Genomic DNA, 17,157 nt, shown 5'->3' on the forward strand with positions numbered 1-17,157 from the left:
CGTGCGCCTTATTAGTGTGAATGGATGTCAAATGAAGTATACATATATATAAACGAAAGTTACTAAAAGGTATCCATGAGAACCATTTGATTATCAAAACTTAATAATTGAATGATATATATATACATATATATATATATATATATATTTAAATCTTTGGGAGGACATAAGATTAAGTCTTTTTATGAGGGTTTGGCTCACCTAGGTTCAAGTCTGAGGGGTAGACTTTATCCCTATTAATTGTCGTGCCTTCGAGCGGATTAGTAGGGAGTTTTTCTCCATCGGGTATTTGAAAAAGACATTTCTACTTCGAGAGAGCTTTCTAGCACGGACCCGGTTAAGACAACGTAAACGACATGAAATTTCCAGCGAAATTCACCTTTAAAAAAAAAAAAAAAACGTTCATATCTGGTAATCTGATATGTTCATGTTTAAATGATATATGTGAACATTTATACATATGATTTTGACAATTAGTGTCATTAATATATATGTATATATATAATGTTTTTGTTTTAAAAAAAGAAAAAATATTTTAAAATCTACTCTTTTTTTTAGCTTGATAAACCAGGAACAAAAATCTGACTAGTTGAGTTTTGATTTTTGGGCTAATTACTTGGAAGTTTCTCAACTTGTCAATTAAACTTTTTTTTGGAGCTCGAACAAAAAAAAATTCTATTTGAATCAATAAAAACGGCTAAAATAACTATTGTGAGGATTCGAGTAAATAACCAGTAAAAAATTATTTTGAAAGTTATTTTTATTTATTTTTATTTCAGATTTTGATGACATGTTAATCCATGTCATTTTCATTAAAAAATAATTACACAAATAATGAACAAAAATTAAATTAAAAAAACATTAATTTGCCAAATATTACATTCCCTGCAATCCATCCAAAAATTTATTCAAAAAAAGAAGAAGAAAATGGGAAAGTTGATTTGTAATTCAACAACCGAATATCTGATTTGTGATTCAACAACCGAATATCGTCGTTGTAACAATATCTCTCGGGACATTTATTTGAAATCAATAACCAATTAAATGTGACTTCATTGTATATATCAGTGAACTCCTCATTGACTTCCATCGCGACCCCGATGTTTTTTTCATTAGAAATCTTGGTAACTTTCAAATGGTGTACATGGGTTGACATTCTAGATGAAATGTAGAGCCCGACGGCTTTATATATTGGGTTAACCGGTAATCCCATGGAAAGACCCAACAACTGCCGCCGCCGTCGATCTACCGATAACCACCACAACGACCACCGCCGCCGCCGTCACCACCACATGGGATGACGTATCAGGTCTAGAGGACCAACAAAAAAGACACCTTCAACGTCTCCACACCAAAGGAATCCTATGGAAACACCCACACAATCTTAATTCCGATGACCCATCATTGGCGGTGGTGTTCAGGCTGAGCCACTGCGGAGATGTCGAGGCCAACAGGAATTGCTTGTTCATGGCGTCACAAAAGGCGACGGGGTTGACGGAGATAACCGCTAAAGATCTACAGCGGCGGACGGTGAAAAGATTCTTGGAGAGCAGGAGGGAGAATGATGATATATATATATATATATAGATATACATATAGCTATAAAACATATGTATGATCCAGATCTGAGAAGTGGATGGAGGATTCATGTTGTTATTTAAGAACAAATCATGTGAATTTTATTATGTGTTTTATATATTTTAAGTAGATCCACATGGAACGGGACATGGAAATGTTTTTTTTTAAATTAAAGATGTAACCGGCTAATAATTGTTCATATAAGCATAATTCGGTCGCGACCCTATAATAGTTAGGGTGATGGCATCACCTACTACTCACTCACCACTCACTCTCAACAAATCACATTATGCCACCTTAAATCCACCACTTACTCACCACTCACCCAAATTTTGTTGGCATTACCACCACTCACACCACATTATCCCTTACAGGAAAAGACAAAAAGAAAAAGAAAGAAAGGACAAAATAAGGAAAGAAGAAATAGAAGAGAACAAGTGGTTGTAGGGAATGGAAGTTCCGCCCGATTTCCACCACCCGTGAGTGGTTCATCGTTGGCGGCAGTGTTCCACTAGTGGTCGGGAGGGCAACACCCTTATTTAGCCGTTTTTCTTGATTCAAATAGAACTTTTTTTGTTCGAGCTTTAAAAAAGGTTTAAGTGATAAGTTTAGGGACTTTCAAAGTAATTAACCCTTGATTTTTCAACTTTGATCAATTAGTGATATTATACAATACATGATGTAAATTATATAAATAAAGTGAGTATTAAATATATTTTTATTTTCATCAGTTATAATATAAAATAAACAAAAAAAATTGCTATAAAAAAAAACTCTAAAATTCAAACTAAGGTAGTGTTTGTTAATGTCTTAATAAAAAAAATCATAACTTAATTAAAAATATTTACTCCATTAAGTCATCAAAAGTGTTTGTTTTCATGACTTAATAAACAAAAAACAATTATATTGACTTAATCCATACAGACAGTATTTATGCATTCAGTCACTTAATCAATTCAGTCTTAAAAAAACAAAGAGGCCCTAAGATACTTATTTGATGAAAGGGTATCTAAATAACAATCTAAAATTATCAAGCCTAAAAATCACAAAAACTAATCGAAATTTGCTTTTCATACAGGCTATGTAGAGTAAATCCCCTCCACTTACGGTTTTTTCACACTTTCTATTATTTCATCCCTTCAAAAAAAAATGTCTTATTCTTTCCACTTTTCTCTCGTAAAAGATTACAATACAACTTTACAAGAAATGCTCCTTTCGTCCCTCCTCTTATCATCTTTTTTTTCTTTTCACTTTAATTTCGTCTTAAAAGCTAATACGAATTATATAAAACGAGAGAAAGGTACCCGCGCATTGCGGCGGTGATGATGATGTAATGGTGGCGGCGATGACAGGTGGTGGTGGTGAGCGGCGGCGGTGGCGACGGCAATTGTAGGAGTTATTGATGTATTGTGGCTATGATGTATGGTATATCATGCATTAAAATGTGTATTAGGAAAAAAACATGAAAAGGGTTAAAAAGTAAGTAAGGGTATTTTGGAAATAATGAAAAAATGCTTAATTTCTTAATCCAATATGCTTTATAAGGGATTATAGATATCAAAATTACATTCCAATAAAAAAAAAAAAAGCTAAAATAAACCAACTTGATGCCTTTTTTCCCATTCTCTTCCCTTTTGTTAAATCATCATAAAATAAAATGACTAACAAACAAAGGTATTTAAATTAATAAAACAGTTACAAAATATGTCCTTTAATCACGTGTATATTAATAAAACTTTTCTTTTTGGATAATAAAACTGCCTTAATAGCGTAATGGCATCCCTGTGTTGCAATGAAGGTTTGGACCCTGGAAGACCACGGTTCGAATCCTAGCAATAAAAAGTTTTCCTCCAATTTAGCATCGTGCCTTCTATAACGGTTAAATTGGTGTGGTTTTCCCTCCCATGTGGTTCCCTAACTCGTGGATCGGTCGCTAGTGACTGACTACCCAATTGGATGTAACGATTAGCCGTCCGTGACACGAATGTTCAAAAAAAACTCAATTAAAAGAGATCTCATCTATTTGCTTTGCTCTTAATTTCTTATACAAGCTAAGTTAATTAATATACAAATAGGTATTTTATCTGTAATTTTTCATAATTAATAATATAAAACAGCATTTTTGTAAATGATTAATGACATGTGATTTGAGAGAAGAAAAAAAATACATCCAAACTGTTAATCAAGATGAAGATGATATAATTTTGATTCTTAAAATTGTTTTTATAATTTATGATATGCTGAATTAATATGCAAAATTGTTTCCATGTATTTTCAATTTTCAATTTATTTTGCCATTTCAATTTCTTAATTATTTCTAGTATTCATCAACTGTAGGAATTTTCTTTATTGAAATTGTTAAACCTGAGAGGTATGTGTGTACAACTTAAGATTAAAGATTTGATTGATCAAGTTTTTGCTTATAGAAAGAGAAACATTTCTACTCATGTGATTGATTATTTTGGTAAGTTTGGCAAACACCATTCCTTTTGCTTTTGAGAAAACATCATATTAGATGATAAGGTTACGGAAGTCTATTACCTATTCGTTCAATGTACATTTCTTTTTCTTTCTTTCTTTTTTCTTTTTTTTTTTTTTTTTTTTTTTTTGGTTCAATGTACATTTACCTTGTCCAATCCATAAATACAATCAATGTTTAAGTAACAATAAACTTAGTTATCAAAATAACGTACCTATCTATTCACAACTTTTTCTACATTAAGCAGTGAGACAAAATCATGGATTTTCTACATTAAGATGTGTCGTTGTTTGACACTTTCCCCATCTAATGAACTTTTTACATACCAACAAGATTTACACGATATATTTCGAAGTATTTTTTTTCATTAACATAAGTATTTGACCAATAATCGAAAGGAAATTAAGTATATGTGACATCAAACTCTCTACCGTCAATTATTATTTCGTAAATGAACAATAATTTATCTCTCATGGACAAAATAAACAAGGTATTCGATCTTGTGGTAAATTCGGGAATTCATTCCAAGGCCAGATATACTAATACGAATTGTGTGATCACTTTCCAAAACAACAATTCATCCCTTTACGTATTGGGATAATACATGATCAAGATTTTGACTGTGAAAACCTGATCCTAGTTGCAAGAGAGAATACAATTAGTATTTTGTGTATATCACATTTCTATCTAAAGGGCCCTAGACTACTTCTTGAAAGAAGTTGGATAACACACATAGGCAATTGATTTGCAAGATGTAATATTTGGTATTATATGAACGAACTTAAACGAGGTGGAGTTGACATATTTTTATAACTATACAAACTAATTATAATACAATTAATCTAGACACACTAGCTCCAAACACTTAATACACTGATAGCTAACTTTAGTGAATAACACACTTCAAGAGTTGCCTCTGAAACGTGTACAATAAAAACTCAAAGACTCGACACAACTCTTCTCTTCCATCATTGTCTTTTATAGACCAACCTGCAACGTGTCTATCCCACTAGTGAAGTCGAATGGATATTTGTGCGTTTAACTTATCCATTGTGTTCCTTGTCATTTATTGTGAAAGAGAACATGTGTATGTTTTTTTACACAAAAGTGTCAGTTTTCAAAAAATGGCTTCTATTACTATCTTCTTAAATATGTCTTCTAGTGTCCGTTGCTCCGGTCTTAAGGGTGGACAAAATGGGCGACGGGACGAGACCCGTTTTTTAGGGGGTTCGAATTTTTTTTTAATGTTATATATATAGGTTTTAGGTAGAATAAAACAAATATTAAAATAAAACAGATAAAACAATATGTTTCTCTCAAAATCACCGTGGATAATGAAAATCATCGTGCATCAATTGCTTCGTGAATCAATTTAATCATGATCTAAATTGTCTTATTTATTTTACTTTAATATTTGTTTTACAATACACTAGCACGGTACCCGCGCAATGCGGCGGTGGTTGTTACGACGGTCTGGTGATGTTGGGGACATGTGGTGATAACGACTATTGATGTTGGTGGCTATGTCGGATGTTCTAGATTGATATAAATGTAATTGATGTATAAGTAATTGATTTAAAGGAGTAGTTGAAATATTTTATAAGATAAATTAAGGACTATTGGTGTAGATTATTTTATTATGGGTATAATAGTCATTTTGCATATCTTCTTTTTCTAACTTTTCAACAAGATATGCATAATTTTTATATAGTAGTATAGAAGTATAGATAACCCATATATATAATATATAATTAAAACTTTAACCATCTTATAAAGGGGGAAAAAAAAGTCAAAACAATCATAATAATCGAAGTCAAACGGTGTTCTCATTCTGTCAATGTGATCACAAATTGTCCTTGTCCTTACCTTTCTTTTAATTTGTAGGTGATATTTTTCTCTTTGTTTTTATTTTATGTAGATAACGATTAATTGCAAACTTTTAGTTTATGATTTTGCTTTTTCTTTTAGTTTCTTGAAGAATAACTTTTACTATGTTTATTGATATACCATTTATCGTCGTTTTTAAAGATTAGTTTATATAATATAAACTCGTTGTTCAAAAAATATATATAGACATAATTTGTTGCGCTTAGCTTATGAGGCCTTTTTTTACGCTCGGCCAACACCTATAAATCTTCGGGGCCGGCCCTGCTTCTTACCGACATTCTTCTCAAGCATACTAGATGCTACCTTTTGTTGTTAAATTACTCTCTCTTTTTAGTATCCAAGCAGAGCATCCTAGATGTTTAGATATGAAGCTGTTTATTTGCTACACATATTGCTCCTAGCCGATAATCAAGCAACAAAAAGGTTTTAAATTTCAGGCACCATCCAAAACTAGCCCAATAGGCCCATTTCAGATAATCAGACCAAAGAAAAACGACCCAAGCCCAATTTGGCCTGAGCCCGACCAAGGACATACTGTCCAGACTTCCCTCATCATTTTTCCAGGTTCCCGGTCTTTGACTTTCGTTACAAGGGTATTCTTAATTCTTTTCATTTTGTGAGACTTCAATTCTAACAAGTTATTAGAATTATATATAACACTAAATACATTACTAGACTATAATTGTTTTTTTTGGACGACAGAAAAGCTTTATTAATATAGGATGAACTAACAAAGTCCAAAGATCAAAAAGTCAATTCTAAGACATACAACAATTACATAGTCTAGAATCTTCCTGAAACTTTAACCGCTAAAATGCAAAAGGATTAAAAAACTTATGCCAACTACGTGACCCGAGACACAAGAAAAAACCCCACCAACGAAAGTCGACCCACCGATTTTCAGTTCGTGATGTTTTTGGTTATAGAGTTATGTATTTATTATGTATATTATAGGGTCTTTATTGTCATTTATTGATAGTAGGTAGACTTAAGGGTCCGTTTCTTTTTTTAGTCATTAAGTGTTGAGTGTATTGAGTGCTGAATGCATTAAGAATGTCTATATGTATTTTAGTGAAATATAAGTAATTGGCGATTATTTTTGTTTATTAAGTTAAAAAATAAACATGAAATTTGACTGAATGATTAAGTTCTTAACTATTAAGTTTATTAAGTAAAAATTGTTTTTTCCTTTACCCCAAAGATGGTTCATTTGTTGGCAATGGAATAATTAGCATTCACTAACTCTCTTTGTTTTCTCATGGCATCAGACCCACAATTATAATCCATTGTTTTTCATTCATTTCATTCACTTCAAGTTCAATCACAAACCCATTCTTGTCAACATGACTGTTGATTCTTTTGCGTTAGTCCATTAGATCCACGTTTTTGTTCGTTTCACACAAGTCATCTTTGATTGTTCGCTATTAATCTCTTGCATACCATTGGTGGCTAATTAATTGATTTCTCAAATAGTGGGTCGGCGAGAGATCAACTTGCTTTCAATTCATAAGCACAAAAAGAAAATTGTTGTTTGTTTTGTTCACAACCGCAATATTGTGTAGGAACCTTACAAAGCCTATTCCTATACGTGCTTGTTCTATACGACAGCTTCAAAATTTTCTTTTACGTTAGTAATTGATCCTATACGACATATAGTGTACGTGATTGTACTTCTGATTTCAATACGTGATTGTCTTATACGACACTTTCTACACGTGTTAGTTTCTATACGACCTTCGTTGCCTGGTTAGTATACACCTATATACACGTACGGTCATAACCATCTTTCTCGTATACAGGCTTGAATCTTTCCTATACAAGCTTCCTTTATACGTTACTGTTTCTATACGGTTCTACACTATTGCGGTATACGAGTTTCCTACCATACGCTTTGTTGAGTATACCTTTTATACGTTACTATTTCGGTGCTTCTTTATCAATTCGTTCAAGTTGTTTATTCGGTGCTTTTGTTTGCTGCCATTCCAAGTTTCAATTTGTGTCAAGAATTCTTTCATATATGTCAAATAATCCGCAATGGCTTCATAGTTGGTACAATGTTCTGGTTAATATTGATGGGGTTGTGTTCGGCATAGCTCATAATGGGAAGAGATCAAAGTTTTTCTATACCAACTGTCGTTTTTAGGGTCACTGCATTGATAAATGTTTCAAAGTTCGTACCAATAATCATGAAGAGAAAATTACACTGTCTGTTCCTACTTCAGAGATTAATCCACCGCCTGCTGCTCTTGATGTTGTTCCTCGTGTTGCTCAAGTGTTTACTCAAGAACAGATGTGTCAATTAACTGCTATGTTGTCACAATATAATTTGACTCCCCTGATTGGCACATGAGTAGATCTATCTGATGCTTATCTAGCTGGTAAGAGATTCTGTTTTGTATCATTTTGTTTGGAAAAGAGTTGGGTTGTTGACAGTGGTGCTACTGACCATATGACGCCAGATCTTAATATGTTTCTTGAATGCACTTTTCTTGCTAAACCATGTTATATAGAAATGCCTAATGGCCAAAAAGCAAGAGTTCAGAACATTGGTTCTGTTCGTTTAAATGCCCATGTCATTCTCAAAAACGTGTTTCATGTTCCAGACTTTCAATTTAATCTTTTGTCTGCGTACAAAGTCTTACATCAATACAATGCTTCTATCACTTTCACTACTGCTTCTTGTGTTCTTAATATTCCTACGATGTAGCAACCTTTTGTTCTTGGGAATGTTCATCATGGGTTATACTTTGTTGCACCTTCTGAAAAGGTTACTTCCACACCAGTGCTTTCTCTTACTGCTTCCAACACCAAGTGTTCAACTCAACTATGGCATTGTCGTCTTGGGCATTTGCCTTTGAATCAAATCAAATGTATTGATTCTTTGCGATGTTCTTTTTCAATGCCTTCAGATATCTGCATTACTTGCCCAAAAGTGTGAATGAATAGGCGCCTGGGAAGTGTGTGATCTTCCACTTGGTAAGAAAGCATTGGGTAATCATTGGGTTTACAAGGTTAAGCTCAAATCTAATGGTTCATTAGAACGTTTCAAAGGCACATTGGTCGTTCAGGGTAATCATCAATGCGAGGCGTTGATTATTTTGATACTTTTTCTCCCGTTGTCAATATGGCAACTGTTCGCAGTATTCTTGCTATTGCTGCTTCTCAGCACTGGAAAATACATTAGATGGATGTCAACAATGCTTTTCTTCATGGGGATCTTTATGAACAGATTTATATGAAGATGCCTCTTGGTATCCCTTATCCTGAAAACAAGATTTGTTGACTTCGAAAGTCTTTTTATGGTCTCAAACAACCGAGTCGACAATGGTTTCGGAAACTTTCCGCTGCACTCCTAGATCAAGGTTTCACATAGTCCAGGAATGATTATAGTCTTTTTCTCAAGACCGTTGATGTTCAAATGACTATTGTCGCAGTTTATGTTGATGACATATTGGTTACAGGTTTAGATCCAACTTCTGTTTCTCAACTCAAGGCTTTTCTACATCAACAGTTCACCATTAAAGACTTAGGTTTTCTTAAAAAAAAAATTGGGGACCGAATGTTTATTATCTTGATGATGGGATCATTCTGACTCAAAGAAAGTTTACTCAAGAATTGTTTGCTCAAACAGGTTTCTTGGATGTTAAACTTGTTGTTACTCATCTTCCTCAAAATATGAAGTTAATAGACCCTTGTATCCCTTATCTGGAAAACCAGTCTACTTATAGATCATTGATAGGTAAGCTTAATTTTTTGACTCATACACGTTCAGACTTAGCTTTCGCTGTTCAAACTTGAAGTCAAATCATGCAAAATACACAACAAATTCACCTGGACGGTGTTCATCATTTGTTAAGATACTTAAAGGGCACCAGCAGTCAAGGTATTTTACTCAACGGTTCAACGAACCTGGGTCTTCATGCTTACTCAGATAATCAATTCTGATTGGGCAGCATGCCCCACTTCTCTTCGTTCCGTCACAGGCTATATTATTCTATTCGGAGGTTCTCCAATTAGTTGGAAGTCTACCATTTCTCGTTCTTCTTCAGATGCTGAACTTACATGTCTAGTTCGTTTATTGGAAGAGTTGGGTGTCACCAATTAAAGCCAGTCACTCTTCATTGTGATAACCAATCTGCTCTTCACATTGCAAAGAATCATGTTTTTCATGAGCGTACAAAACACATTGAGCTCGATTGTCACTTTACAAGAGAAAAAGTCATGGAAGAATTAATCGAACTTAGATACCTGCCCACACAAAATCAACTGGTTGATGTTCTTACTAAAATTTTGCCTTCAAACGGGTTTCAACAGTTATTATCCAAGTTAGGATGTCAAAATCTCATCCTCCATCTTGAGGAGGGGTGTAGAGTAATGTATTTATTTTGTATATTGTAGGGTCTTTATTGTCATTTATTGATAGTAGGTAGACTTGGATTGTAATTTATTGTTTTTTCATTTGTATTTTAGCCCAAAGATGGTTCATTTGTTGGCAATGGAAAAATTAGCATTCAATAATTCTCTTTGTTTTCTCATTGGTACACTTTCAAACAAGTTCTAGAGACAACTACATGCAAAGAGAGATCAAAAATACAAACACAACTTAACGACAAGTTAAAGTTTTATTTATTTACTATGTTTTATTTATTTATTTATCTTTTTTTATTTATTTATCTTATATGTTAGTTTATTAATTGTGTAATATTCTAGGTTTTCCTTACCTCCTTTATAAAGCAAGGTTTACGAAACTTATAAATAACCGGAAACAAATAATTTGAGTTGGCCTGATTCAATAGGTTTCCGATGTAAAACTTTATGTGTTGCCACATTATTACCATTTTGCATATGATTTCAGTCGAACTGGTTGATGTATCCTTGGTTTTACACACAAGTTTTGGGTTTGATTCCTTGAAGTGACATGTATGCGGGTTTTTTTCCTTAAAATCCTATGATTGTATAGTGAGGTGTTCTATGGTGTTGCTACTGACTGACTGTTAAAAAAAAACCACTTGGCTTAGTGGTTTTATATCTTGGGAAACAAATATCTCATGATCGGAATAAGAAAACCTCTTTTGATCATGTAATTTCCAAGTTTAGTGGTTATTAAGTTATTAACGTTTACTACAATAATAATGATTTCATCTAATTAGATACAATACTCGAGAAAATCAGATAATTAAGAAGAGCCCGAGAAATTATATTCACTCTTTGACTTCAAAGTAACAGTATGTAATCTTAACAATTATACTTGTAAATTTGTTTCTTACACTTTGAAGTTTGAAGCCCAATTAGACATAAGGGGTATCCAGCACAAACACAGGTAAAACCGTAAAAGGACCAGCTATCGTAACAGTAATATGTGAAGGGATTAAATTTAAAAAATTTAATGAAGTAACAACACAAGGATCAGATGCGTTCATTCTGAGGTGACTCAACAGTATTATAAAACCAGACGATCGCTTTAGGCCCCTAAAATTTTGAGGTCTCAATATTATGTATGTTAGACTTAATATTTGAATTTTAGACTAAGTATATCATTATATAATTTGCATTTCAGTAACACCTTTTTTGTTTTTGCATCAACATCTACATTTTTTTTATTGCTAGTAGTTGAATAAAAAATGTCGAGCTACTTTTTTTTACTTTAATTTATATGGTAATGAACTAAGCTTCTAAAAATGATTTCATTTTATGCCTCCAAAAATCTTGAGCCGCCACTGCGCTCATTAAATGCCCCTTTACGGAGATCATATGTAAGCCCATCTAAGCTCTGCCGTTTATAACGGGCCTAACTTATTGCAATAACATGCAAGTCCATCTTGTCCAGTTAGTGCATCATTGCAGAACCCTCTACTCAAAAGGCCGAAGCTAAACTAAAATTGCAGATAGATGTTACTGTTTTGTTTTATAAATCTGTCACTTGAAACATATATATTATTGAGTAAAATTACAAATCTGTATCCTTTATTTTATTCAATTTATCCAACTGCTCCAAAGATAGAAACCAAAACTTTTGATACCGCTTAACTCTAGGATGATAATTTATGGCATGTAAAGGTAATGACTTGTACATTTTGCAGGATTCTCTACTCTAACATCCAATAACAATTGAAACCCTCTCGCAGAAAGGTTTCTAGAAGCAATCGCTCTACCTGCATTCAAAGATGAGAGTCGCGCCATATCACCTCAGGGTAGGATTGGAGATATGACATATACACTCTACTAGCTGTATACATCAGAGTCGGTGCATATGGGTAACACTCCGGTGAGAACACGTTTAAAATAAGAACGGTGAGAACATTATAAAACATCATTTTGATGCATTAAAACTCCATAAAACTAACATAGTGCATAACTAATTATCATTATTTAAGTGTTTAACAACACATTGATCCGTCAAAATAAAAAAAAATCACGTTTTTTGTTTTGTACATCCATCTTGGATGCATATTTATCAAAATAATGCATCCAACAAAAAACGTGATTTTTTTTATTTTGACGGATCAATATGTTGTTAAACACTTAAATAATAATAATTAATTATACACTATGTCAGTTTTATGCATCAAAATATAGTTTTTAAGTGTTCTCATTTGTTCTCATTTTAATTTGGTTCTCATTTAATAGCCCTCCGGTGCATATAATATAATTCAGAAGATATATACATATACACAAATACACAATCACTGAACACAACTTCCCAATAGCATTAAAACATTCAAAGCACCTCTTTAATATACACATAATATATCTTACTCCTACTAGACTACTAGTCACTACCATATCCCCTTCCTATTCTTTCAAGAGGGTCAATCTAACATATGAAATACTGAATTAGCCATCATCCCCTTTACATTTCCACCTGGGGCCACCCTTTCACGACTAGGTGAAACCCGGCAATACCTGAAACATCCTTAAAAACAAAAACAAATCCAAAAAAAAAAAGAAACTAGATTAAACATTAATTATTTTTTTTTAAAAACCACTGTTGTTGATCACTTCTCAACAGCTTCCAAGCTACCCGACACCTCATTGTCTGTCGATGATGAAAGCTTACTTGCAGCTTTCATTTTCTTCACGTCTTGACTTGAGCATATCAATATCCGTTTCACCATGTTACAGAACTCCCTGCAATATAACATTCATTAGTCATGGTTAACATATAAATGCACTATCGTTTTAAGCATTATCAGTTCATGAGAACTTACAGCCATGGATCATCCCCCATGAGCATCATATCTCCTTCATCATCGGTAAACACGATCTCCCATTCATTCCGTGGGCGTAGCTGTCCCTTAATCTCAAACATCTCTTCCAATTCATCAATGAGCTCATCATACCCTTTTAACACAGTCAAGTCCACTGCACGACCCACTGCTATGCCTTGCATTTGAACCTTCACATGATTCCATATCATGATTAGCCAGTTACACAAAAAAAAAAAAAAAAAAGACAACAACAACAAAACAAGGAGCTATTGAAATTTGAAAACATGGAACAGTGCAAAAAAACTTAAATTTAAAGTTGAAAAGATTACTATACCTTGGTACGACTTCGTGTAGAAGTGGTTTGCTTGCTTTGAACCTCTTTTGGTGATACTTGTAACTGCCCTTGTTCTTTAAAATCCTTCGAATGGTCTGAAATTCCAGCAGATAATGAGCTTGGTGTCTGTCCTTCGGCAGGGATCTTCAAGTCAAAACCAAATAACCGACAACTAGAAACATTTTCAGATTTCTTGTTCTCTTTTGAGCCTTGATTTGAATCTCTGGTCTGTTTGATCAAATCCCGGGGTGAGTGAGTTGAATGCAAAGACCAAGATTGTTGACCCTTCTTATCTTCTGGTTCATCTCCTCCATGCATGTTTCTCGAAGCTTTTACAGGGGAAGATGATAACCAACCAGCTTCCATTTGGTTTCTTAGAAGACAGCCATTGTTATTATTATCGCCTCTCTGTCCTTCAAGATTACAACTTAACTGGACTGAATCATGTGACACATTAGGGTTCCAGACAGCTGATGCAGTAGAACTGGAAGGTTCTGAAACACAACATAACTCGAATAATATTAATATGCGTATTGGATGGAATATTAATGCAAGACGGGAAAACTGAACTCACCAAGATTAGGGATCTCCATAGGAGGCCTGGGCCTTTTGGTTTTGAGGACAGCCAGTTGAGGTATAATCATTGCAGCGGGGGCTGCAAAAGTCTCGATCTCCCACGGGGAAACCCTCTCTGGTCTTACAATTGATGCAGGCTCGTCCCATTGGACCTGGTATAGTCAACAAAGGATTGACCTTTAAGTCTAATGACTTCTTGAGGTATTTTCAAGACTAAGCAGAATTCAAGCTTATACTAACCCTCAACGAACGCCACTTAGAATCTTCCCACTGAGGAGACATGTCCTCAACTCCGACTATTGTCCCTGCAAACCTAATCATTTGAAAAACTCAAATCAATGAGCACCCGCTGTATTAAAACATAAAAACCGGCGCATTAAACAGTAGATTTTACCTTCTTTCAGGAGAATCCTCACCCTCAAACCGCATTTTAAACCTCATGCCGACACCAAACGCATTGTTTACTGCTTCTATGTACTTGTTCACGCCAATGATGAATTGACTTGTCCTAAAAAAGGTTCAGCATATACATATATTGTAAAAAAAACTTTTCTGTAATGAAACATTTCAAGTAATCTAAGTATCGTACCTTGGTTTGTAGTAAACCACAAACCGTGTTTGAGTAGCTACGGCATGTGATGCAGTTGCAAGCACTCCTAAATGCATACTCTGGCTAGAAATGACTGAAGGCGGCATAGAACTTTGTTGACGAGCTTGACGTCTAACTCCAACACATAACTCACCATTCTCTCCCCTTGAAAAACAGATTTTTTAGTCAAGATTAGTCAAATATACTTATATACAGCATACACCCCGATATTAGGCAGCAAACATATGAATTGGTATTTAAAAATTAATACCTAAGGAAAACAAATGAATCACCGGCCACTAATCTCTTATTAGTAACAAAAGTACTCCATCCTGTGGTAAGGAGATGCCTTCTTGGTTGACCTCTAAAGATATGCTTAAATCTCCACTCGGTGCCATGGAGATCCCGTGCAACCAAGTCTTGAGTAGGAGTCGGTTGTGTCATATCCTGAAACATACAAATTTAAATAAATTAGTAAATAAATAATAAAACCACAATTAGTTAATAAATAATAAACACAATTAATAAAACAAAAGGATAACTGAAAAGGCAAAATTACCAATGACGGAAGACACTCGTTTGCATGCTTACGGAGCACCGAGAAACCGCCGTGAGTACTCGTATCTGAAGCCGTTAACACTTTACAAAACGAATGAACCATTGGCCTTGCAGGCTCAACCAAGGCCTGATCGGGACTTGAAAGCTCACTTTGCTGTATATTGTAATACCCAAATTAAGAAAAGCACCAACACTTTACCATTTCTTTAATTGAAATTTTTATTAAAAAATAAATGCGTACATCTGCCTCAGGAAGTAAAGTGATTTGCGCATAGACCTCGTCGGTATCTTGTTCAGCCTACAAATTCACAACAAAAATGAAACATATTCAACACAAGAAACCAACATTCCAACCTACCAAACACATATCATAACAAAATTTTCTTCAACTTTTTAAGCAATTAATCATATTGATAATCATAACAAACCTCGATAAACCTACAAAAAATAAATATCATAAAAACAACATTGTTTATTATGTTATGTTACATACCATTAGCTGAATATGAACAACACGGCATAGAATCTTGGGTTTTAAGTTGAACAAAGGAATCCTCTGATTTAACTCTTGATTAGTTGATGCTTCCAACTGAACAACAACAATTTCCAAAAATAGCATTAATAATTCAAATCCTAATTATAGAAACACCAAATGTACATATAAATATATATAAAAACACCAAATATAATTTACACACACAAATAAAAAGACTTTTATAAATACATTTAAAAAAAAAAAAACTTTTTAAAAAAATTAAAATATATTTAAAAAGAATAATATAATAGTAATAATTAAAAACTTACTTGCTCCATATGACCCTGGGGGAAATAATATACCCTTTCACCATTTCTGGGAACATCAACAAGTGGGCCCGCACAAGCATTCCACAACTCATTATACAATGCATCTTCATATACAATTTTCAAACAAAATAAGATTAATACACAAATGTTGAAATTAACTTAGGGGAAACATTATGTATACATATATATTACAAAAAAGTAAACATTTTGACGAGAACAGTAATGGGAAAGGTTACCTTCAGGCGGTACAAACGCAGGTCTTCTATTACCCTCCATAACATAACAAAATAAGAAAACCCTAAATTGAACTGAAAGAAATTAAATTAAACCACTTCAATCATGAAAATTGAGTGCATTATTATATGATGTAAAACTACTATATAACGGAAAAAAGTTATCTTAATTAAAAACTTTTATGACGGATTTATGAAACCCTAATTAAAAACCATCAATTTTCCGTTACAGATCGGAAGGTGTTTGTGTGTGTGATTATTATTTATGAAATGATGTTTGTTTTGTTTCTCTCTCTACACACACACACACAGAGTTTGTTTAGTTTCTCTCTCTAGAAATTAAAAAAAAAACACACACACACACACAAAGAGAGAGTTTGTTTGTCTAGTTTCTCTCACTAGAAATTTTACGAAAACGCTGTTACACAAAAAACATGAAAAAAACAAGTAAATATATACGACTTTGATTTGATTATATAGATATCTAAAAAGACTTATTTTCTGCATCTATAATAAGGCTGTGTTTGTCTCCTTTCTTGGTGGTGTGTAGTGCGTGAAGCTAACTTAACCATGGTTAAGTTTTTATTATTTAATGGTTTGTTGTGGTTGTTGTAACTTTACTTTTTTTTTCTGGAAAATAGCTATTGTATTGAAGAAGACATGATACATATGAAATTATGAAGTTTATATACATGTATAGCACTGTAGCCGATGCTCCGGCTTAAAAACTTGATTTTTCTCATTAATTTGTCAAGTTAAGATAAGTTTATTGCAATGTTTAAAAGCCGATGTCAGGAATGGACCAATCTTTTAAAAAAAAACATGTTCAACCGTTTGAATTGGTTGAATTTTTTAAATTTTATATACTAAATTGTTAAAAATATTGTTACAACCAGACGAAATCAGGTAAA

At 33.5% G+C, this 17,157-nt stretch overlaps 1 protein-coding gene across 2 annotated transcripts; it reads right to left on the minus strand.

Annotated features, from left to right (window-relative positions):
* Positions 1-12,631: 12,631 nt before the first annotated feature.
* LOC122610290 (auxin response factor 18-like) lies at positions 12,632-16,698 on the minus strand. Of its 2 annotated transcripts, none has more exons than XM_043783285.1 (13): positions 16,250-16,698; positions 16,014-16,117; positions 15,703-15,798; positions 15,487-15,507; positions 15,211-15,363; positions 14,923-15,098; positions 14,652-14,816; positions 14,457-14,570; positions 14,303-14,375; positions 14,061-14,214; positions 13,487-13,980; positions 13,153-13,340; positions 12,632-13,072 (listed from the first exon to the last, which is right to left on the minus strand). In XM_043783285.1, the coding sequence occupies exons 1-13, from the start codon at positions 16,287-16,289 to the stop codon at positions 12,940-12,942; spliced, it is 1,911 nt and encodes a 636-aa protein (XP_043639220.1). In that variant the 5' UTR covers positions 16,290-16,698; the 3' UTR covers positions 12,632-12,939. The 2 variants fall into 2 exon arrangements, with proteins under 2 accessions (XP_043639220.1, XP_043639219.1); XM_043783284.1 differs by having other exon boundaries at positions 15,451-15,507.
* Between the last annotated feature and the right edge of the window lie 459 nt (positions 16,699-17,157).

The sequence above is a fragment of the Erigeron canadensis genome, chromosome 8 (assembly GCF_010389155.1).
Source record: "Erigeron canadensis isolate Cc75 chromosome 8, C_canadensis_v1, whole genome shotgun sequence".
In the NCBI taxonomy this organism is placed as follows: domain Eukaryota; kingdom Viridiplantae; phylum Streptophyta; class Magnoliopsida; order Asterales; family Asteraceae; genus Erigeron; species Erigeron canadensis.

Coding starts and splice junctions, on each gene's coding strand:
- LOC122610290 (XM_043783284.1), bottom strand. CDS start 16,289: ATGGAGGGTAATAGAAGACCTGCGTTTGTACCGCCTGAAG. Junction 16,118..16,249: donor TGCGTTTGTACCGCCTGAAG/GTAACCTTTCCC, acceptor TTGTATATGAAG/ATGCATTGTATAATGAGTTG. Junction 14,376..14,456: donor GAGGATTCTCCTGAAAGAAG/GTAAAATCTACT, acceptor TCAAATGATTAG/GTTTGCAGGGACAATAGTCG.